At 47.5% G+C, this 23,146-nt stretch overlaps 1 protein-coding gene across 3 annotated transcripts; it reads left to right on the top strand.

The window, feature by feature from the left end:
- The first annotated feature begins 33 nt into the window (after nucleotides 1–33).
- VPS52 (VPS52 subunit of GARP complex) lies at nucleotides 34–21,362 on the top strand. 3 transcript variants are annotated; one of them, XM_037519512.2, is made up of 20 exons: nucleotides 34–66; nucleotides 1,229–1,313; nucleotides 1,462–1,514; nucleotides 1,671–1,746; nucleotides 1,925–1,992; nucleotides 2,270–2,445; nucleotides 2,817–2,967; nucleotides 3,241–3,341; nucleotides 3,451–3,583; nucleotides 3,705–3,762; nucleotides 4,384–4,517; nucleotides 4,904–5,059; nucleotides 5,536–5,654; nucleotides 5,926–6,049; nucleotides 6,331–6,426; nucleotides 6,532–6,639; nucleotides 6,843–6,908; nucleotides 19,987–20,098; nucleotides 20,324–20,442; nucleotides 20,637–21,362. In XM_037519512.2, the coding sequence occupies exons 6-20, from the start codon at nucleotides 2,273–2,275 to the stop codon at nucleotides 20,781–20,783; spliced, it is 1,797 nt and encodes a 598-aa protein (XP_037375409.1). In that variant the 5' UTR covers nucleotides 34–66; nucleotides 1,229–1,313; nucleotides 1,462–1,514; nucleotides 1,671–1,746; nucleotides 1,925–1,992; nucleotides 2,270–2,272; the 3' UTR covers nucleotides 20,784–21,362. The 3 variants fall into 3 exon arrangements, with proteins under 3 accessions (XP_037375409.1, XP_037375408.1, XP_054554694.1); XM_037519511.2 differs by lacking the exon at nucleotides 34–66 and adding an exon at nucleotides 81–418; XM_054698719.1 differs by lacking the exons at nucleotides 34–66; nucleotides 19,987–20,098; nucleotides 20,324–20,442; nucleotides 20,637–21,362 and adding exons at nucleotides 81–418; nucleotides 16,057–16,140.
- Nucleotides 21,363–23,146: the final 1,784 nt, after the last annotated feature.

The following is a 23,146-nucleotide window of genomic DNA, read 5'->3' as shown; positions in this document are numbered from 1 at the left end:
TGCTTCCTGAAACTGCTTCTGGACTAGCCGACTAGAGACAGACTGAATGGGCCACCACAACTTCCGGTACGGTTTCTCTTTACAGTTCGTAAAGTTCTCGAGTGAGAGGGCAGCGAAGGTTCCGGGGTGAGATTGTCCCCAAGACTTCCAATTCGCTTTTACTCTCGGGTGAAGTGGTTAAAGCGGAATGGTGGAGACTGTAGTGAAAAAATTTAACTAAATATTTGGGAGCGATTTCACTCTGCGTAAGACATCTCAAGACTTGTAGTTCCACTCCGGGGAACGGACTCGCCGGGACTGACAGCTGCCGGAAGTGAGGCTGCGCGGAATGGCCGCCGCTGCGACCATGGCCGCAGCCGCCCGGGAGCTGGTATTGCGAGCTGGGGCCTCGGATATGGAAGAGGAGGAGGGCCCGCTGGTGAGAACGCAGGACTGTTTCTTCTCCAAATTCTTGTCCGGCCGTCCTCCCGTGCAGACAGGCCTGGGCTGGGTTTAATACGAGGGTAGTGCTTGGCTGCTACCGGTGATGCTGCTTGTTTGGTTCTGTGTACACCTCCCTGGCATCACCTAAACCTGAGTGGAGACCAGAATGGCGAGATTCAAGCTGGGGGGCAAAATTTCAATTAACTTACAGATTTTCGGGCAGAATAGAGAAGCAGTGTAGTGTAAAGTTTAGGAATATGTCTGGAGCCAGACTGCCTGGGTTGTAATTTCAGTTCTGTCACTTACATGCAGTGTGCCCTTGGGCATATTAACCAGCCCCTCTGTGCTATCACTTCACACCTATTAGGAGAAAGAAATAAGACCTGCCATAAAGGTTGTCGGTTAGATGAACGAGGATTAGAATGAGTATATATACGTCGGCACCTGGCATACACCTAAAAACTGTGTGTTAACTGACATTTCTGCAAAAGCTGGGACTCCCCAGAGGGATTGGGATAGTAAACCTAAGAGCAGGAGTCTGGGATTCAAACTAAATGCAGTTCTGCTCTGTCCCCTGAAATACTTAATTGTTCTCATTCATACACCTATACTGTTTTTCTGCATTTCCTATTCCATCAGGCCTAAATGGTAGATTGGTTTCCATGTGAGTGTTTTGGGATTTTTTTTGACTCAGTACCTACGGCTTACCCCCCATCCCCATACACATTTGAAGTTTGGGTTTATCCCATTATATTTTCTTCCCCTCTCTCTCTGTATCCTCTCCCATTAACCTGTCCCTCTCCAGGGGGGTGGTCCTTGTCTTCAGGAACCATTGCAACTTGGAGAGTTGGACATCACCTCTGATGAATTCATCCTGGATGAAGTAGATGGTAAGTGATGGTCCAGGGTGGATATAAGTGCCTGCAGTCTGAGAGGGTTGGGGGCTGGAAATGATAAGTCAGGGATTGGTGTGCAGATGATCAGTGTGGGAAGAGGGAGCTGTGGAGCTAGACCCTTATGACAAACTTCTGTTTCCAGTTCACATTCAGGCAAATCTGGAGGATGAATTAGTAAAGGAAGCTCTTAAAACGGTGAGATTTTATACTAAACTGCCCTCAACTAACACTTCCCTCAAGGGAAAAAAAAAAAGGAAATTGTCTCTTGCTCTTAAAATAACACCCCTTTAGTCCTTTGTTGATTCTATTCCAGTGACTTCTATCTCACCTTTCATGTTTATGTTGTACCAGGGTGTGGATCTCCGTCACTATTCAAAGCAGGTTGAACTGGAGCTACAACAGATTGAACAGAAGTCCATTCGGGATTGTATCCTCCCAACAGAGTAAAGGGTGCTATTATTAAAATGGGGATTTTGTAGAATGTGCTATGGGCTTCCAGCTTCTGCTTGAGGTTTCTATCACCTTAGGGAGAAATTACAAGGGTCTTGCAAATCTGAGATCATTCTCCATCTTCATAATGGGCCCCTTGACTTTTTGTGGGTCAGATATCCAAGAGAGTGAGAACATAGCATCTCTGCACAACCAGATCACAGCCTGCGATGCTGTTCTAGAGGTTAGTAACAATCACCCCTGAAAACACTGAAACAGTTCGTGGTCTCTGATGCCATGATCTCTTGAGGTTATCAGCCTCAGGTGGAGACAGAGTCACTTTCAGGAAAACCTCAGCAGCCTTTTCTGATACTTGCAAATGACTTTTAGGGTACTCTTCCTTCATCACTTATATTACCTGGTGATACCGGAGACTACCAGTAAACATAGGTGACCCACTTGTTCTCTGCCAACCCTGTGGTGCTCCAACAAACCTTTCCCTCTTCCCCTCTTCCCCTCAGCGCATGGAACAGATGTTGGGGGCTTTTCAGAGTGACCTCAGTTCCATCAGCTCGGAGATCCGGACACTGCAGGAGCAGTCTGGAGCCATGAACATTCGACTTCGGAACCGCCAGGCAGTTCGTGGGAAACTTGGGGAGCTTGTTGATGGCCTGGTAGTGCCCTCTGTGCTGGTCACGTAAGTCACTGGTTTGAAGGGTCACAATATCTATAGCAGGTAGATAGACTGGGGTGACCTACCCTACTTACATGTGGATCTCCTGGCTCTAGGTCTTCGAGTGCCTTTTAGAAACAGATGGGTAGGTTAGCAGCTCTTTCTAACCTTGGTGCATACTATAGGCATCAAAAGTTAGGAATCATCCAGAGTTGAGTATATAGTAAGGAAGTCCAAGTCCAAGGGGTCCAAGAACAGAGAACTTAGTACTTGTATCCTGACTGCATGCTATGATGTGAGAGGGGAGAGGAGTCAGAAACTGGATTTCAGGGATATGGTTTGAAGTCCTGTGATGCCTGGGTCTTCTTCCTAACCCATCCCATTGCTCCTTGCAGGGCAATTCTGGAAGCACCAGTGACAGAGCCCAGGTTCCTGGAACAGCTGCAGGAGCTCGATGCCAAGGCAGCTGCGGTTCGAGAGCAGGAATCTAGAGGCACAGCAGCCTGCGCTGACGTCAGAGGCGTGCTTGACAGGCTCCGGGTCAAGGTGGGGGCTGTCTAGTCACCTGAGATGACTAGAACTTGCTCCCCGATTCTTTCACTCTGGATTTCCTTGGCAGAGCTCATGGTAGCCTGTCCCCTGCCATTACCTGTCAGAACTCCCCCTCACCTCTTTGGGCTCCACTGAAAATCCCAAGATTACTGAAGAGATATTCTCCACCCTCCCTCTTCTATGTTTAACATTTGTCGTGTCCCCCACTTACTATCTGCCTCCCAAACAGTTACAGCTTTATGCCCTGTGTTTGGCCCCCACATCTAGGCAGTGACGAAGATCCGCGAGTTCATCCTTCAGAAGATTTATTCCTTCAGAAAACCAATGACCAACTATCAGATCCCCCAGACGGCTCTGCTGAAGTACAGGTCACCATTCAAGGAAGGGCATGGGATGGTCTCTGAGCGTCCAAGCAGCTCCCCATCATGTCTGCTTTCTTGGGCAGGCAGGGAGACTGACCCATCCCTGGCCCCCCAGGTTCTTCTATCAATTCCTGCTGGGCAATGAACGAGCAACAGCGAAGGAGATCAGGGATGAATATGTGGAGACACTGAGCAAGATCTACCTGTCTTACTACCGCTCTTACTTGGGGCGCCTCATGAAGGTCCAGGTGAGACCGAGGAGAAGGGGGTGCTCCTGAGTACACTGGCTGGGAGGTGGAACCACCGCTGGGCAGGGGGCCTGTGTGCTGTTGGAGGAGATGGTGACCGGTGCTCTTTTCTTTTCTCTAGTACGAGGAAGTTGCTGAGAAGGATGACCTAATGGGTGTGGAAGATACAGCAAAGAAAGATATCCTAGAGCTGAGAACCCTTATATTAGGCCTTGAGAGTGAGGGTGCTTCTGGGTCCGACCTGCAAGGCACTGCTTCTCACCTTTATTGTGGGACTGGAACTTTTGATACTGCGATGAAGGCTACAGCATCCTCCCCAGATCATTTTGACAGTAATTTTGCATATGGTGTTAGGGGTTGTAGAGGCTCCAGGAAGCCCATTCACAGATGTCAGGTGAAGTGGGGCCTTGGTATTGGGCAAGGGGGGCATCTAGGCTCTATCTAGCTGCTGGGGTCCTCCCCAGAGGTATTGAGTGACTTTTTTTTAAAGATTTATTTATGCATACAAGAACTGGGGAACAGCCTAGGGGTGCAGGGTGTGAGAGGATTCACCAGAGACAGAGTGGGGAGCAGAACAGGCAGACTGAAGAAATATACTGCTAAGGGGAGCAGCGGGTGAGTCAGGAGAGGTCTGCTGCGCCATGCGGGCAGCTCCCCGGCTGGCAAGGGATCGAACTTGTGCTGTAGTGGCTGCGGATAGCTTCATAGGTGTGTCTCAACCCCTTGTGCCACGAGGGAGGCCCTTGAGTGACTTTCCAAATTACTTGTGACCTTATTGTTCCCTGACTCTGACCCTTCACGGTTCTTCTCGAAGCCATCCCTCCGCAGCAGGAACACTATCTTCACCCTGGGTACCCGGGGCTCTGTCATCTCCCCCACGGAACTGGAGGCCCCCATCCTGGTGCCCCACACCGCCCAGCGGGGAGAACAGAGGGTAGGAAAAGGAGGAATGAGCTTCAGTCATGATGGGACCACTGAGCATGGAGGGGGTGGCTGGGGAAATCCTGAGCTCAGGGCAAAGCATCCCACCTGCCTGCCCTACATAAATCCCCTCAGACCAGGGGGTGGCCTCTAGTTGTCCTCATGAGTTCTGTGATGTGAAGAGAGATGAGGGGAGAGGCTTCCTGAGGGGATGACAGGTCATGAGGCAGGGTGGGGTGGGCTACAGCCTCTTGTGTTCCCCACCCCAACTTTAGTTCCCATTCAGGATGCTCTTTCAGTCTGGACTTGGGTGGATGGGAAGGGTTTTACCCAGGTTTGATGATTTGCCCCCATATCCTGGAGGAGTCAGTGTCTGTCTGTTTACCCCTCCCACCCTAGTACCCATTTGAGGCGCTCTTCCGCAGCCAGCACTACGCCCTCCTAGACAACTCCTGCCGTGAATATCTTTTCATCTGTGAATTCTTTATTGTGTCTGGCCCAGCTGCTCACGACCTCTTCCATGCTGTCATGGGCCGCACACTCAGCATGACGCTGGTGAGATACCCGTCTCCTGTGCTCTTTGGCGCTTTGCCCTAGTTCTCAGCAGTGCCACAGTGGGATCATAACTCTAGTGGTACTGCAACCCCTCATTTCTAAAATCTCTAAACCTTGTAGTCACGATGTATTCCCCATGAAACCCTCAAAGCCGGGAGTTTGTAAGACACCCTTCCTGCTGAGCCACACCCAGGCAGCAGCACTTGAAAACTGAGGGGCCCTAACCCATGGTGCTCAGCTCTGAATTCTCTGCTAGCTTGAAAGCAGAGATCCTGGCAAGTAAGGCCACTGAGTGACCAGTTGTCAGGGAAGGGGGGGCTCATTGCCCCTTTTAGATCTCTTATGCCTCTCCCTGCCTCCCCTCCCATCCATCCCTCCCAGTGCTGCAGCCTGAGGAGAATTTGCATTTGTCCATAGCTGTTGGGAATGTCATAGTAAAATTCCTTTTCAATCCCTTACCTGTTCTTAAATCACAGAAACATCTGGAGTCCTATCTCGCAGACTGTTACGATGCCATTGCTGTTTTTCTGTGTATCCACATCGTCCTCCGATTCCGCAACATTGCAGCAAAGAGGGATGTTCCTGCCCTGGACAGGTCACTGAGTTCTGGTCCTTGTTGCCCTGCTGCCTTGAACTCTTAGTCTAACGTGACTCTGCCCTGTCCCTTGCAAGGCTCCTGACAGCGATCGCCCTTATCCCCCATCCTTCTGCTTGGAGCCAGTGTTGAGGCTTCGGGGTCCATCTTTCACACCCAGTTGTACCATCACCTGTAATCACCTGTTAATCAGATTTCCCCACAGAAACCCCACCCCTTCTCCCCACCATCACCTTTCTTGCCCTCTAGTCTGACTCTGATAAGCCCACAGGTACTGGGAACAGGTGCTTGCTTTGCTGTGGCCACGGTTTGAACTTATCCTGGAGATGAATGTCCAGAGTGTCCGAAGCACTGACCCTCAGCGCCTTGGGGGACTGGATACTCGGCCCCACTATGTAAGGGAGAGTGAGGGTAATAAAGGGGTTCCTGAAAGGCAGGTGTAAGCTTCACAGTGGTAGGTGGCCAGGGTCACAGTTGTGTGGTGGGTCTGGCTGGATGTTTAGACACACGTTGAGAGGGGACAGTCGAGTGTGGGCCAGCTCAGAGTGGGTTGGGTGTTGTCTGTAGGGGTTGGAGGTGGGAGTCACACAGGTTGATTGACCAGCCTCAAGGGAGTCAGGAGGCTGTATTGGTTGAGCCGGGAGTTGATATGATGTTTCCTCCCACTTCCTCCCAGATCACGCGCCGATATGCAGAGTTCTCCTCTGCCCTGGTGAGCATCAATCAGACAATTCCCAATGAGCGAGCGATGCAGCTTCTGGGACAACTACAGGTGAGCGTAGGGCCAGACATGTCCCAGCAGCAGGGTGGCTGCCGTGGGCTGCAGTGTGAGGAGGGGCCCTGGCCTGCTCACATCACCTCCTCTCGGCTCTTTCAGGTGGAAGTGGAGAACTTTGTCCTCCGTGTGGCAGCTGAGTTCTCCTCAAGGAAGGAGCAGCTTGTGTTTCTGATCAACAACTATGACATGATGCTGGGTGTGCTGATGGTAAAAACCTCCCCCTTTCCTTGATTCCCTGCCCAGAGAACTCAGGATCCCCCCTGCTCTGTTAGCTCCATGTGGGCAGAGATGACGTGGCCTTGTTTGAGTTTTGTTCCTGGAGTCTGAACAATGACTAATGAGGAAAGGGGAAACCTGAAGTGAAGGGCTGCTTCTCCTTAAACTTGAGATTTCCCATTGGCTTCCCCTAGGAGCGGGCTGCAGATGACAGCAAAGAGGTTGAGAGTTTCCAGCAGCTGCTCAATGCTCGGACACAGGTAGGGATGTGGGGAAAGGAAGAGGATGTCTTGTGTGCTCTTTCAGTTCAGAGTGTGTGTGACACAGAATTGGAATAATTATTAACTCTTGGTTCACAACATGCTGTCATTATTGGTCTATTTTTTTTTTTTGAAGTTTTATTTATGCATAGAAGAACTGGGGTGCAGGCCAGAGGTGTGGGGTGCAAGAGGATTCACCAGAGACAGAGCAGGAAGCAGAACAGGCAGATCCACTGAAAAACACTGCTGAGGGGAGCAGTGGGCGAGACAGGAGAGGTCTGCTGCGCCATGTGAGTCAGCTCCCTGGCTGGGGTGCGAACTCAAGCCATTGTGGTGATAGCACTGAGACTTAACCACTATGCTACCAGGGAGACCCAATTATTGGTCTATTTTAACTTTCTTTAGTATTTTTTAAATAATGCTGACATCTGGGCCTCCCTGGTGGCTCAGGGGTTAAAGACAGCACTATTAAGCTATCCCAGCCACTGCAGCACGAGTTCGATCCCCAGCCAATAACCAACTTCAGAGTATGAATTCCTCCTCCCCATCTCCCTACAACTTGGTCAGAGATAGCTTTGACCTAAATATTTTTTTTATCATGCCCTTGCTTTAAAAACTATAGCTATAGGTATTCTAAAACAGTCATTCCTATGTTTGGGGGATGTCATAAAAATGGAATCACATTATTTTTTTAGACATACTTTTTCTAATATTGTCTTACTACATAAGGCTATAGCTCTTTTTTCACTGCTATCTGATGTTACACTGTATGAATATAATCTCCTGTAAGTAGACATTGGATTATGTCCACTTTTTGCTACCATGAGCATTGTTTTATGAACCGTTGTCTCTTAGCACACATAGATGTAGTTAAGTTTTATCAGATTCCTCTTGAAAGTAGTACCTTGCTGTTTATAGGGTTTGCTTTATGAGATAATGCCAATTGCCAATGCCAAATGGTCTTCCTAAGTGGTCATATCAATTTATTCCTTACCTGCAACATCTAAGAATTCTCAAGTGTATTTCCTCTAACTTGTGGTCTCATAAAACAATCTTTTTTTTTTTTAAAGGTTTATTTATTTATGCATACAAGAACCATGGTACAGGCCAGAGGTGTGGGGGGTGAGAGGATTCACCAGAAACAGAGTGGGGAACAGAACAGGCAGATTGACCGAAGTACACTGCTGTGGGGAGCAGCGGGCGATTCAGGAAATGTCTGCTATGCCATGTGTGTTCTCCTTGGCTGGCCTGGGGCTCGAACTCGTGCTACAGTGGCTGTGGACAGCTTTATAGGTTGTGTCTTAACCCCTTGCACCACCAGGGAGGCCTTATCAAACATTCTTTGCCTTTCTGGTGGGCATCTCACTGTGGTCTTGACTTGCATTTACCTGATTACTGGTGAGATCGAACACCATTTCAAATGTTAAGTAGCCATACAAGTTTTTCTTTCCTCTAAGGTGTCCTGTAATTGTGTATGACCTATTAAAAGTTGGAGTGTTTGGGCGCAGCGGTGAAGCGCTGGGTTGCAAAACTGCCCGCAGCCTCTGCAGCGCTGGTTCGATTCCCAGCCGCCAGGCAAGGGTCCCACATGGCGTGCAGACCTCTCCTGCCGCCTGCTGCTCCCCGCAGCAGTGTACTTTGTCAGTCTGCCTGTTCTGTTCCCTGCTCTGGCTCTGGTGAATTCTCTCACTCTCCCTTGCTTCTGACTATACCCAGTGCTTGTATAAATAAATAAAGAAATCTTTGGGCCTCCCCGGTGGCGCAGCGGTTGAGTGCTGGGTTGCAAAGCTGCCCGCAGCCTCTGCAGCGCCAGTTCGATCCCCGGCTGCTCCCCGGCCACTGGAGGAGGGTCCCACATGGCGCGCAGACCTCTCCTGCCGCCCGCTGCTCCCCTCAGCAGTGTACTTCAGTCCTTCTGCCTGTTCTGCTCCCCGCTCTGGCTCTGGTGAATTCTCTCACCCTCCCGCGCTTCTGACTGTACCCAGTGCTTGTATAAATAAATAAATAAATCTTTAAAAAAAAAAAAAAAAAAAATAAAGAAATCTTTGGGGGGGGGGAAACAGTGACACTTAAGAAATCTCTAACCTTTAAAAAAAAAAGTTGGAGTGTTTGCTTTTCCTTTTGATTTATAAGAGTTCTTCACATATTTTACATATTGATCTCTTGTTGGATACATATGTTGCATATAGCTTTCAGTATGCGTTTTTCACTTCTTTTATGATTGATGAATAGGAATTCATAATTATAACAGAGTTGAATTTATTAACCTTGTCTTTATTCTTGTGACTTGTTTTAAGAAATCTCTTATTATCCCAAGGTCAGAAAAACAATTATACTACATTTTCTTCTTAATATTGTAGAATTTTTGTTTTACCTTTAGGGTCTAAATTTGCCTAGAAGTGATTTTTTGTGTATTATGTGAGGTAGGAATCTAATTTAGTTTTTTTCTATATGATAATGATTTACCCTAAACCATTTCTAGAAAATCCCTTTTCTTTTCCTACTTGATCTGCAGTGCTGTCCCTTCACATAGCAACACTCCACAAAGATGTGCTTCTTGCCTCGATTCTGTTCCATTGGTCAATATGTCTGCAGTACAGTTTTTTTTTTTAAGATTTATTTATTCATTTATACTAGATCTGGGGTACAGGTCAGAAGCGCGGGAGGGTGAGAGAATTCACCAGAGACAGAGCGGGGAGCAGAGCAGGCAGACAGACCAAAGACACTGCTGAGGGGAGCAGCGTGCGAAGCAGGAGAGGTCTGCCCCACCTTGTGGGAATCTCCCTGGTCAGCAGGGAATTGAACCGGCGCTGCAGATACTGTGGACAGCTTCACAGCGCGTTGCTCAACTGCTGCGCCACCGGGGAGGCCCTGCAGTACAGTTTTAATTATTATGCTTAATAGAGAAAATTCTCTTGCCTTTTTAAATCAGTATCTTGAGTATTTTGATCTTTGATTTTTCATTTAAGTTTTATCATTCGCTTGTAAGTTTTCACATTAAAAAATTAAGGATTTTGGGCCTCCCTGGTGGTGCAAGGGTTTGAGCACTGCACTATGAAGCAATCTGCAGCCTCTGCAGCATGAGTTCAATCCCCTGCCGGCCAGGGAGCAACCCACATGGCATGGCAGACCTCTCCTGTCTCGCCCACTGCTCCCCTCAGCAGTGTATTTCAGTCAGCCCACCTGTTCTGTTCCCCACTCTGTCTCTGGTGAATCTTCTCACTACCACCCCCCATTCTGTCCTATACCCCAGCTCTTGTATGCATAAATAAATAAATCATTAAAAAAATTAAGGCTTTTGATTAGAATCACATTGATCAATTTGAATTGATTTGGGAGAATTGACACAGTGAATTTGAAGCTTCCTGTCCATGACCATGGGCTCCTGCTCCAATTTTTTTTTTTTTTTTTTGTGGGACCCTCACCGGTGGCGGGGAATCAAACTGGCGCTGCAGAGGCTGTGAACAGCCTCGCAACCCAGCGCTCAACCGCTGTGCCACCAGGGGAGGCCCTCCTGCTACATTTTAAAAGCTGTTTTCTAATGTATTTTGATAACCTCTTACAATTGTTAACATAAAGACATCACAAATATCTCATTAGTTATATGTGTGATACATAGGTTCAGTTTCACTGGGAATAAATTTTTCTAATCCTCTGCCATTAATTTTATGTCTTTGATCTCTTTCTGTTCTGGCTAGGACCTCTATGACAATATGGAATAGTTGAATACTAGGGTAATAGTAAGGAAGCTTATGCTGTTCCTCATTTAAAAAGATTTCTATCATCATTTCCCAGTTAAGAGTAATGTTGCTGTAGGGTTTTATGTAGATCTGCTCTTGCTATCAGGTTGAGAAAATGCCATTTAATCTATAGTGTGCTAATAATTATCGCTAGTTATTCCTACTAAGAATAAATATACATTTACTTAGGAATAACTTATTTAGGAATAATTACTAGGAATAATATTAGGAATGACTAAGAATAATTTTTTAAAAGAATTTATTTATTATTTATGCATACAAGAACTGGGGTACAGGCCAGAGGTGAGGGGGTTGAGAGGATCACCAGAGACAGTGGGGACACAACAGGTGGATTGCCTGAAATACACTGCTGAGGGGATCAGCAGGTGAGTCAGGAGAGGTCTGCTGTGCCATGTGGGTCAGTTCCCTGGCCAGGGATTGAACTTGTGCTGCAGTGGCTGGGAATAGCTAATCCCTTGCACCACCAGGGAGGCCCAAGAATGACTAAGAACAATGACTACATTTTTCCTGTAATTGTTTGGACTTCTACTCTATTCTTTTAGAATATGTCCTTTAAGCAAACTGTTGTTATTTAAATGTGATCTTTTTAAAAAGGCATTTTCTTCTTGTTTGAACTGGTTTATAGAAATGCCATTGATTTTTATATATTAGTCATATAACCAACTAGCTTTCTAAATTATCATTCCTCATGTTTCCAGAGGTATATATGTTTCTATGGAGGCATTCATCATCATGAATTATAGGAGTTTTAGTTCTTTCTTCCTGATCTATATGCCCTTCCTTTGCTGCACTGCCTGGCACCTCCAGTACACAGCTGAATAGTTGAATAGAAGTGGTGATAGTGAGAACCCTTTTCTTTTCTTTTTTTAAGATTTATTTATGCATTCAAGAACTGGGGTGTAAGCCAGAGGTGTGGAGGGTGAGAGAATTCACCAGAGACAAAGTGGGGAGCAGAACAGGCTGATCTACTGAAATACTCACTGAGGGGAGCAGCAGGGCGAGGCAGGAGAAATCTGCTGCCCCTTGTGGGTTGCTCTCTGGCTTGTGGGGGTGCTACAGTGGTTGGCCATAGCTTGATAGTGCTGTTTTTAACCCTTGCGCCACCAGGGAGACCCCCGTTATCTTTTCTTAATTGTAAGAGGAATGTTTTCATCATTTCCCCACTAAGAATAATGTTTCTGTAGGCTTTAAATTTTGTTTTGTTATTTAGAAAGTCCAGTTCCCCATGTCTATTTTTGTCTCCCCACCATTTCCATTTGTCTGACCACCACTACTACTAAGTCCTGTTATAACATTCCATACATAGTTAAGACCAAGCAAGGGGTGGAGTTTCATCTTTAAAAACTAAACAAGCATTTTGGATAACACATTCTTGGCATGGGAACCTGGACATTTATCAGACACAGGGAAATTCTCACTCTGCAGATATCAACTGTGACAGAAAAGAAATAAGAGGGAAAATTTTAACAAGCTGTTCAAACTATTTTCTTAAAGAGGCTTCCTTCACTGCCAGAGATCTTGAATACCCTCCTGGTGGGTCATCCACAAGCAGTTCTTCACATAATTGAATGTGGCTTCTACTTTGGGAAGAGGACCACTTTTTCTATACTTTCTTGCATTTTTGCTTTCACATCTATAGAACTAGGTCCTTTTGGTGTTCTAGGAGTTTTTTTTTTCTTGTTTTCTGAAGGATACTTGATCTTTTGATCTTGGTGTTGACGGTTTTGAGTCTTTTCCATTTTTTTTTAAAAGATCTATTTACGCATACAAGAGTCGGGGTACAGGCCAGAGGTGTGGGGGTGAGAGGATTCACCAGAGACAGTGTGGGGAGCAGAACAGGCAGATCAACTGAAATATACTGCTGAGGGGAACAGTTGGTGAGACAGGAGAGGTTTGCTGCGCCATGTGGGTCACCCCCATGGCCAAGGATTGAATATGCTACAGTACTTATGGACAGCTTCATAGTGCTGACGCTTAACCCCTTACGCCACCCTAGTCTTTTCCATTCTGGTTTGATTTTTGTGCATTTTTGATGAGCATCTCATATAGATTTCTTTTTTTTTTCTTTTTCTTTTTTTAAAGATTTATTTATGCATACAAGAGCTGGGGTACAGGCCAGAGGTGTGGGGGTGTGTGTGAGAGGATTCATCAGAGACAGAGTGGGGAACAGAACAGGCAGACTGACCGAAGTATACTGCTGAGGAGAGCAGCAGGCGAGTCAGAAGAGGTCTGCTGCGCCATGTGGGTTGCTCCCTGGCTGGCTGGGGATCGAACTCATGCTGTAGAGGCTGCAGATAGCTTCATAAGTTGTGTCTTAACCCCTTGTGCCACCAGGGAGGCCCCAGATTTTTTTTTTTTTAAAGATTTATTTATGGGCCTCCCTGGTGGCACAGGGGTTTAAGATGCAACCTGTGAAGTTAACAGCAGCCACTGCAGCACAAGTTCGATCCCCAGCTAGGGAGCAACCCACCCACCATGGTGCAGCAGACCTCTCCTGTCTCACCCGCTGCTCCCCTCAGCAGTGTACTTTGATCAGTCTGCCTGTTCTGTTCCCCACTCTGTCTCTGGTGAAGCCTCTCACCCCCCTCCCCCACACCTCTAGCCTGTACTCCACCTCTTGTATACATAAAAAAAAGTAAAAAAAAATCTCGGGGTCTCCCCAGTGGCGCAGCGGTTGAGCGCTGGACAGCCTCTGCAGTGCTGGTTCGATCCCCGGCCGCCGGCAAGGGTCCCACATGGCGCGCAGACCTCGATTTATGCATACAAGAGCTGTGGTGCTGCAGTAGTTACAGATAGCTTCACAGTGCTAAGACTTAACCCCTTGCACCACCAGGAAGGCCGACATGTAGATTTCTTTTTTTTTTTTTTTTTTTTATAGAGGCATGTTTATTTATTTATTTATTTATTTGTTTGTTTTGTTTATACATGCACTGGGTACAGTCAGAAGCGCGGGAGGGTGAGAGAATTCACCAGAGCCAGAGCGGGGAGCAGAACAGGCAGAAAGACCGAAGCACACTGCTGAGGGGAGCAGCGGGCGGCAGGAGAGGTCTGCGCGCCATGTGGGACCCTCCTCAGGTGGCCGGGGAGCAGCCGGGGATCGAACCGGCGCCGCAGAGGCCGCGGGCAGCTTAGCAACCCAGCGCTCAACCGCTGCGCCACCGGGGAGGCCCAGTAGATTTCTTTACTGCTCTTTCTTCAGTTCCTTCATCATCAAATCATTATCGTCATCAGCAATAAGGTTTTTTCCTTTTCTATGGGACCTTGCTCTCACCTCCAGGGGCAAAATGCTTTCCAGTTATACTTGGGAGTTTCTCATCCTCCTTCTCTTTATCTTCTGACTCCACATCTTCCTTCATAGCTACTAAGTGCTGTGTCACTCATCTGCATAGGCCCTGAGCCACAATTCAACTGTCAGACCTTAGGTGGTGGTATTGCCAAACCAAGAACAACTGTTGGTTGTACAGATGTTTTCAAAGTTGCCAGTGTTGCTGTAATTGTACTGCCTTCTGTGGCAACAGTTAGTGCATCCTCAGCACCTGCCCCCAGCTGACTGTTCTTGAAGATCACTGCTGCTGGTTTTCATCATACCCACCTTAAAGGGATCATCTTTGTCCGCCTGCAGTTCATAACTGAAAAGATCATTCTGGACCTCAGGGGTGTCATGTTCATGTCCACTAATCTTTCATGGGGTGGCGACATGCACTTAGGTGGGAGAGAAGGCAACTTTGCTGAACAGCTCACAGAACAGAATCATACCAGGGTGCTGTATGATTCTGTCGATCCTTTTTATCAGGTTAAGAAGATTCCTTTCTACCTGTAGTTTGCCAAGAATGGTAGTTTTTTGTTGTTGTTATTTTTTAAATGAATGGGTACTTAAAAAAAAAAAATGAATGGGTACTTAATGTTTAACCAAGAATGTGTGCTTTTTGTGTAACTGTTGAGGTAATTATAGTTTATTTCCTGAAATATATAATGTACGGTATTTACGGATTTTAGAATGTTAACCCATTCTGGATTTGGTCTAATTCATTTAGAATTTTTGCTTCTTTGTGCAGAGGTAAGATTAACCTGTGATTTTCCTGTTTTGTGCTGTGTTTTTGTGGTTTTAGTATCAAAGTCATACTGGCTTCTGGAAAGAAGCTGGAATGAAGGTGGTCCTCTCTTCTGAATGAGTTTAAGATTGAAATCTCTTCCTTGAAAGTTTCATAGAACTTGCCAGCCAGAGCTTTTGGAAATATTTTAAACTATAAAATTCCCTTTAAGTACTATTTTTATTGACTTCTGTAGATCTGAACATGTAGCATTTTTATTATCATTCAGTCTTAAGAATTTTCATATTTTGATTTATAAGATTTTTGGAGGAATTTTTGAAATTTCTAAAAGTAGATTTCTTTTAAAAAATATATTTATTTTGTAGAAAAACTGGGGTGTGGGGCAGGTGGGGGGGGGGTGTTAGTGGATTCACCAGAGACAGAATGGGGAGCAGGATGGGTGGATTTTACTGAAATATACTGCTGAGGGGAACAGCGGGCAAGATAGGAGAAGTCTGCTATGCCTCGTGGGTTTGCTCCCCGGCCACAGGTGGATGAGACTTTAACCCCTGCACCACCAGGGAAGCCCCCAAGAACATTCTCTTTTGCTGGATAGAGAACTTTTAAGGAAAACATCCAAGTCTAGACTAGTGCTGTCCTATAGAAATATAATGCATGACACAAATAGAAGCTAAGTGATTTTAAATTTCCAAGTAGCTGTATTTTAAAGAGTAAAAAGAAACAAGTGAAATGAGTTTATTTTATTTAAAGCACTATATCCAAAATAGTATCTTTTCAGCATATAAGCAACAAAATTAATGATTTATTTAAAATCTTTTCCATGTGAGGTCTCTAGTCTGGTGTCTATTTTGTATTTGTAGTACTTTTCAGTTATGATTGGCCATATTTCAGGTTATCAGTTGCTACATGTGACTCATGGCTCCTGTGTTAGATAGGACAGGTCATCTCTGTGAGCTGGACTCCCTTTGCAGTCTACCCCGTGAACCTCCCCTCCCCCAGGTCTATTGTTAAGAATGTGTGTGTGCTACTGCATTGTAATAGGTTGACTTTGGTTATTTAATCTTTGTCCAAAATCACATAACAGATAACGAAAGGTCCTTTATACAAAGATCCTTTCTTGAGAATGTTTCCCTAGTCTTAAAAAAGTTACCTGACAACCTTTATTAGATATATAAGTGGATGTTTTGTGGAAAGAGTAGAAAATGTTGTAGTAGTTTATTTTTATTTATTTATTTATTTTTAAAACTTTTCTTACAATTTTTTTTAAGATTTATTTATTCATTCATTCATTCATTTATTTATTTCTTTATTTCTTTATACAAACACTGGGTACAGTCAGAAGGACAGGAGGGCGAGAGAATTCACCAGAGCCAGAGCGGGGAGCAGAGCAGGCAGAAGGGCTGAAGTACACTGCTGAGGGGAGCAGCGGGCGGCAGGAGAGGTCTGCGCGCCATGTGGGACCCTCCTCTGTTGGCGGGGGAGCAGCTGGGGATTGAACCGGCGCTGCAGAGGCTGCGGGCAGCTTCGTAACCCAGCGCTCAACCACTACGCCACCGGGGAGGCCCAGTAGTTTATTTTTAAAGGGAATAAAAGTTTTACTTTCACCTTACTAGATCTGGACTGGGTTTCTTTTTTGTCTTTTTTTAGTGGGTGTTTTATTTTTCCTCTTAAACTATGTTTTTTTCCCTCTTTCTTCAGTTTTAACTTTTTTTTTTCAAAGATTTATTTATTTATGCATATAAGAGCTGGGGTACAGAGATGTGGGGGGTGAGAGGATACACCAGAGTCAGAGTGGGGAACAGAACATGCAGACTGACTGAAATACACTGCTGAGGGGAGCAGCAGGTGAAACAGGAGAGGTCTGCTGCGCCATGTGGGTTGCTCCCTGGCAGGCCGGGGATCGAAGTCATGCTGCAGAGACTGCAGATTGCTTCATAGTGTGGTGCTTAACCCCTTGCGCCACAACGGAGGCCCAGTTTTAACTTTTTACTTGCAGATTTTTCAAACATTCACATGTAGAGAATAATGCAGTGAACCCACAGGTTTTCAGCCAGTAACAACTCACAGTTTTGTTTCATCTGTTTCAGTCTCTATTGTTCTTGTTGCAACTGTGCCCCCTCTCATTATTATTTTTTTAAAGATTTATTTATTTATGCATACAAGAACTGGGGTACAGGCCAGAGGTGCGGAGAGGGCCAGAGGTCTGTGGTGGGTCCTAACCAGAGACAGAGTGGGGAGCAGAACAGGCAGATTTACTGAAATACACTGCTGAAGGGAGTAGCGGGTGAGGCAGGAGAGGTCTGCTGTGCCATGTGGGTCACCCCCTGGCTGGCGGGGATTGAATTTGTACTACAGTGGCCGGCAACAGCCTGATAGTGCTTGCTGTCTTTAACCCTGAACCACCAGGGAGGCCCCTATTTTGAATTAAATCCTATACATCAGGGCCTCCCTGGTGGTGCAGGGTTTGGGATGCAACCTATGAGGCTATCCACAGCCACTGCAGCACGAGTTCAGTTCGATCCCTGGCCAGCAAGGGAGCAGCCCACATGGCGCAGCAGACCTCTCCTGTCTTGCCGGCTGCTCCCCTCAGCAGTGTGCTTTGGTCAGTCTACCTGTTCTTGTTCCCTACTCTGTCTCTGGCGAATCCTCTCACCCCCCTGCCCCCACACCTCTGACCTGTACCCCAGCTCTTGTATGCATAAATAAATAAATCTTTTTTAAAAAAAAAAACAGTAGGGCCTCCCTGGTGGCGCAGTGGTTGAGCGCTGGTTTGTCAAGCCGCCCGCAGCCTCTGCAGCACTGGTTCGATCCCTGGCCTCCAGTGAGGGTCCCGCTTGGCACACAGACCTCTCCTGCCGCCAGCTGCTCCCCTCAGCAGTGTACTTCATCAGTCTTCCTGTTCTGCTCTCCGCTCTGGCTCTGGTGAATTCTCTCACCCTCCCGTGCTTCTGAATGTGCCCCAGTGCTTGTACAAATAAATAAATCTTTAAAAAAAAAACACATTAAAAATAAATAAATAAATAAATTCTATACATCATATTACTTCTTCTGTATCAGGGGGTGTTTAAAATACCACAACACCTTATCATGCCTAAAAAAAAAAATCACGCTTAAAATAGCATATTCAGATTTTCCCAGTTTTCATAAATGATTTTTATGATTCAAATCAAGATCCTTATATGTTTCATACATGTCATTTTTTTAAAAAGATTTATTTATTTATGCATACAAGAGCAGGGATACAGGCCAGAGATGTGGGGGGTGAGAGGATTCGAGAGGATTCACCAGAGACAGAGTGGGGAACAGAACAGGCAGATTGACCGAAGTACACTGCTGAGGGGAGCAGTGGGCGAGTCAGGAGAGGTCTGTTGTGCCGTGTGGGTAGCTCCCTGGCCGGCCAGGAATTGAACTTGTGCTGCAGAGGCTGTGGATTGCTTCATAGTGCGGTGCCACCAGGGAGGCCCACATGTCACTTTTTATTTTTATTTTTTTAAATATTTATTTATGTATTTATATAAGAGCCCGGGTACAGGCCAGAGGTGTGGGGAGGTGGTGAGAGGATTCACCAGAGACAGAGTGGGGAACAGAAGAGGCAGATTGATCAAAGTACACTGCTGAGGGGAGCAGTGGGCGAGCCAGGAGAGGTCTGCTGTGCCATGTGGGCTGCTCCCTGGCAGGCCCAGGATCGAACTCGTGCTGCAGTGGTTGCAGACAGCCTCACAGGTTGCATCTTAACCCCTTGCGCCTCCAGGGAGGCCCCACATGTCACCTTTTTTTTTTTTTAAGATATATTTATTTATACAAGCACTGGATACAGTCAGAAGCGCGGGAGGGTGAGAGAATTCACCAGAGCCAGAGTGGGGAACAGAACAGGCAGACTGACAAAATATACTGCTGAGGGGAGCAGCGGGCACTGCAGGAGAGGTCTGCGCGCCATGTGGGACCCTTGCCGGCAGCAGGGGATCAAACCAGCTTCACAGCCCAGCGCTCAACTGCTGCGCCACCGGGGGAGGCCCACATGTCACTTTAAAAAGTGATTAAAATCTATAGATTTACCTTCCATCTTTGCCCCTCTTCTGCAACTTATTTGTAAAGAAACTGAGTCACTGAGTCACACTTGTCATTAAGATGATGTAGTTTGGATCTTGCTGGTTGCATGCCAGTGTGCTAACTTCCTCTTTTCCCATAAATGTTTGGTTAGATGGAAAGGGTTGGTCAGACTCCAGCTAGATTTTTTACAAGGATATTTGAAAGGTAGTGGCATGTACTTCCATAGGGGCACATAATGTCATCTTGGTCTCTTTTTGTCAGTCATCAGTGATCACTGCCTGGATCCATTAGATTTCCATAGCTTGAAATGTCTCAAAATTGTCCCTCTCCTTATCTGTGTATGTTCCATTCGGTGTCATTTTCTTCTGTTATAAATTATAGTTTGCGGTATCATTCTTCAGGTATTTCTAATCTGCTATTTATGACTTTTTATTTAAAAACATTTTTTATCATTTCTTAAAATGTTCTATTTTGTTTCAAGTCGGTCCTATTCTGATCTTGTTAATAGGTCATTTTTGTGTCTGTATCTTTAACTTTCTTGAACATTCCATACAGCACGGGATAGCTACTGTGTATCTGACAGTTCTAATGTTGACAGCCTGTGGAGGTCCAAGTCCACTGTTTATTGTCTATACTGACTCATGATAGCTTGCTTATTACCTCTGTGTCTGGTCATCTTTGAGTTCATTGTTTGATAATCAGGGGAAGTCCATGGGTCTAAACTGGGGTTAAGGATATTTCCCTTCAGCAAGGATTTGCCTCTGATTTTACATTTTGCCTCTGATTTTGCATCTGGCTCCACCACCTGGATCTGCTGGCACATCTTTGAAAGTTTCACAAAGAGACCCAGGCTCAGCCTCCCACTCAAGGCTGGCATCAGACTCCAATTTTCTGACAGCAAAGTTGTCAGAGCCATTTTCCTTCTGATGCCCTGCCTCTCCCAGCCACCCATCCCTCTGGTTGTAGCTCTGGTCCCAATTTATTGTGGCCCTGATCCCAGCTCAAGTTTCATTTTTTGTTTTGGGGGGCAGAGGGATCCTTGGAGATTCCCCCCTACCTCTTATGAGATCAATGGTGTCTTAAAGTATCCAGCCTTCCCAGAATTTAGCTGTTCTGCTTATGGGAGTGTTGTCAAGTACCTAGTTGGTATTGATGCCTGAATTGGGGCTATCTGCTGACACCGAGACTCTTGGCTCTATGTGTATGTCTCTCCAGGAATTCATTGAAGAATTGCTGTCTCCTCCTTTTGGGGGCCTGGTCACATTTGTGAAAGAGGCTGAGGCATTGATTGAGCGTGGACAGGCTGAGCAACTTCGAGGGGAAGAAGGTATAAGGATGGTGTGGTAGTGGTGGGGTCAAAGGTAAAGGGAGTAGAAAAATGTGAGGATGCATAATACATGGGAGGGAGCAGAGCAGGAAAGAGTGGGTTGGGAGAACCCAGAAGACAGATCAGATGGTGAGGATGGTTGTGCCTTGGGGAGGACTTGTTGGGGGGTTGCAGATCATGTAGCCTAGTGCCTCTCTGATACTATCTCTTTGCCTCTGCTGTTAGCCCGGGTTACTCAGTTGATCCGTGGGTTTGGTAGTTCCTGGAAATCATCGGTGGAGTCTCTGAGTCAGGATGTAATGCGGAGCTTCACCAACTTCAGAAATGGAACCAGTATCATCCAGGTGATCTGCAACTCCCAGCCCCCACTCCCATCTCATCCCATCAATAATTTTTCCCCTGGGCACAGCATCATCAAAATGACCCTTGATCGTCAGCTGCCAGTTGTGCCCTAAGTTCTGGATGAGCCCTAACCTGATTCCTAACATCCTTAGCACCACCCCACCAGTCTGATCCCTCCATGGCTTTATCTGACCAGGGAGCATTGACCCAGCTGATCCAGCTCTATCATCGCTTCCACCGGGTACTGTCTCAGCCCCAGCTGCGAGCCCTCCCTGCGCGGGCCGAGCTCATCAACATTCACCACCTTATGGTGGAGCTCAAGAAGCACAAGCCCAACTTCTGATGTGCTGGACCTGGGATCCACCATGGACTTTTGTACTCCATTCCATAACCTCCTTACCTGGGGTCTCCCTTCGAGTTCTCACCTTGCCTCCCAGGTCCTTGACACGCCTCAGCCTGCTTTCATCCTCGGGATCCTGCCTCATTAGGACATCTTGGATCTCTTGGCTGTCTGAATCTCCCAGAGTCTTCAGGTTCCCCAGAACTACTTCCCCCTGGAATTCCAAAATGACCTTTATTATTTTCCTAATTTTTTTCAACCCCTCTTCCCTCTACCTCCTATTCCTCATACCCTCAAGGCTGTTTTCTTTCCCCAGTAAAACCTTTACTTCCTCCACCTCTTGTTCCCTCAACTCTTGTCTCCATGTCCTATGCTGTGAAGCCTCAACTTATGGAATTGGTGGCAAGGGGAGATTGCCTTGTGGATGTTGAGTTTGTTTATTTTCACTCAGTGGATTTCCTTTCTGTAGCTTATTGACCTAAGATCTCAGCAATGTGAACACTAACCAATCCCCGCCTGGTTTGAGAGTTACTCCAAGGTCAGTCTGCAGAGAACAATAAATATTTAATATGACATAACACTCCTTTCTCATTTCCTTTCTCCTTCCTCCTGGGGCCTTCAAGTATCTCCATCTCTACTCTGGGGTCATCGTCCCTTTCTGACTACCTCCTGGGCTGGCACCCCTTATGGTGGGTGTCCAAAGGGAGGGGCATAGAGTAACCTCTAACTTCTAGTTACTTCAGGCCAGAGAAGTGGCAGGGTTGGTGTAGGGGCAGGAATGGACACGGTGCAGGTTTTCTATGATCCAGCAGACCAGGTAAAGGAGGAGTCAGAGTCCTCAATGGTTTTGCAGGTTTTTATTGGGATTACCAGGTACATGGCAGTCAGGGGCGCTGGGGGGGCTGGTAGGCTGGCAGGCCTCCCAGCCCCCAGCAGGTCTTCACTCTGGGCTCTCTGGCCTTCTCTCGGCTTCTGCTTCTCTTGCTTCTCTCTTGGCTTCTGTTCATTCTCGGCTTCTCTTTCGGCTTCTGCTGGCATCCCTGTGACGCCGCCCTTAAAAGCCCAGTCTCAGCCCAGGTGAATCCCATTTACCTATGCCCACACCCTATTCCAGGTGCCCACCATCAGGCATGCATTCAGGAACACAAAGATGCATCATCTATCCTAATGGCGGGAGGGCAGAAAAGCCTGACATTTTTCCTTACCCTACAGTTGGTTTTAGGGAGCAGGATATTTTATGAGTAACTTACCTAGTGGAAGAAGGTGGCCCCTGGTTAAAATGACAGATGCATCAAGGGCTGGGAATATGGGTGTGTATGTAGCCTTACGCACTGTCCCAAGGGCTCCCTGACAGGGGGTTCTCCTTGCACCTGCCCTTGCAAGCTGACCTTGGATTGCCTCTTCCTTCAGCATCAGCTCCCAAGTTCCTCTGGTTCAGCCCATGGGGGAGGGCTGTAGCACCCACACCTCAGGAACCAGCGTTCCCATCTTACTCATTTCTGTGTGACTCAGAGTCTTCCTGTTGCTGCCACCTATAGGCCTCCTTTGAACTTAATCTCTGGACTGGAGAGATACTGGGGCGCTTTTGAGCCCTATGGGGGAAGGCGCAGGCAGTAAGGGCCATGGGCACTTGGAGATTTTCCTCCTCCCCGTGGCCTGTCATTGCCTCCCTGGCCCCACCGAGAGCGGTGGAAGGAAAGCAGTTCCTACTTCCCGCCTAGGCCGCTCGGCTACTGGCCCGGGCCGCGGAGGCAGCGAGGGGAGGGGTCCTGGGGGGCACCGCGCGCTGGTGGGGGAGCAGAGGAAAGGTGGGTGCCTTCCGGGTGACCCCAGAGGGCTCCCGGCCAGCGGGCTCTCCCGATTGGCTGGCGCGATGGGGAGGCGTGGCAAGACCGCTGGGGCCGCCCACTCCCGCTCCCGCCTTTGCTAAGCTCCGCCCCGTCCTCCAGAACAGCGCTCCGATTGGCTGTGGCGGCCGTATCTCAGGACTTCGGCCTCCCCGCGGCGCCGAGCTTTCCTGCGCGGGAGCGCACAAACTGCGGAGGGCGGGGGGATGCGGGAGCGAGGCCGCGTCCTCAGCTGACCTCCTCCCCGGCCGCCTTCACCTGGCGGCTTTTCCCCTCCGCCCCTCGTCCTTCCAGGTCTACCCTGCCTGCCTGCCCGACATCCCCGAGGTCGCCCACTGCTGGGCGGCGGCGTGCTGGGCTCTGAGGGGCTCGGGCCGGCCCGGGAATCCTTTGTCCCTCACTTCCTGCTGCACTTGGCGTCCTCCGACCCCCGCGCACCCCGCGCACCCCGCGCACCCCGCCCTTTCTAGGTTTCCGTGGCGCAGGGCTTCCGTGACAAGTGCGGAGGACGGGCCCGGG

Source organism: Talpa occidentalis, unplaced genomic scaffold (genome assembly GCF_014898055.3).
Source record: "Talpa occidentalis isolate TD23 unplaced genomic scaffold, MPIMG_talOcc4v2.1 talOcc4.2, whole genome shotgun sequence".
In the NCBI taxonomy this organism is placed as follows: Eukaryota; Metazoa; Chordata; class Mammalia; order Eulipotyphla; family Talpidae; genus Talpa; species Talpa occidentalis.
The sequence above is the reverse complement of the archived record's forward strand: the minus strand, read 5'-3'. Positions and strand labels throughout refer to the sequence as shown.

Bases quoted from the DNA above. Each gene is read 5' to 3' on its own strand.
- VPS52 (XM_037519511.2), top strand. From the start codon at position 329: ATGGCCGCCGCTGCGACCATGGCCGCAGCCGCCCGGGAGCTGGTATTG. The intron at 1,314-1,461 runs GTAAGTGATGGT...TTCTGTTTCCAG, and splicing joins CATCCTGGATGAAGTAGATG to TTCACATTCAGGCAAATCTG. The intron at 20,443-20,636 runs GTGATCTGCAAC...TTATCTGACCAG, and splicing joins ATGGAACCAGTATCATCCAG to GGAGCATTGACCCAGCTGAT.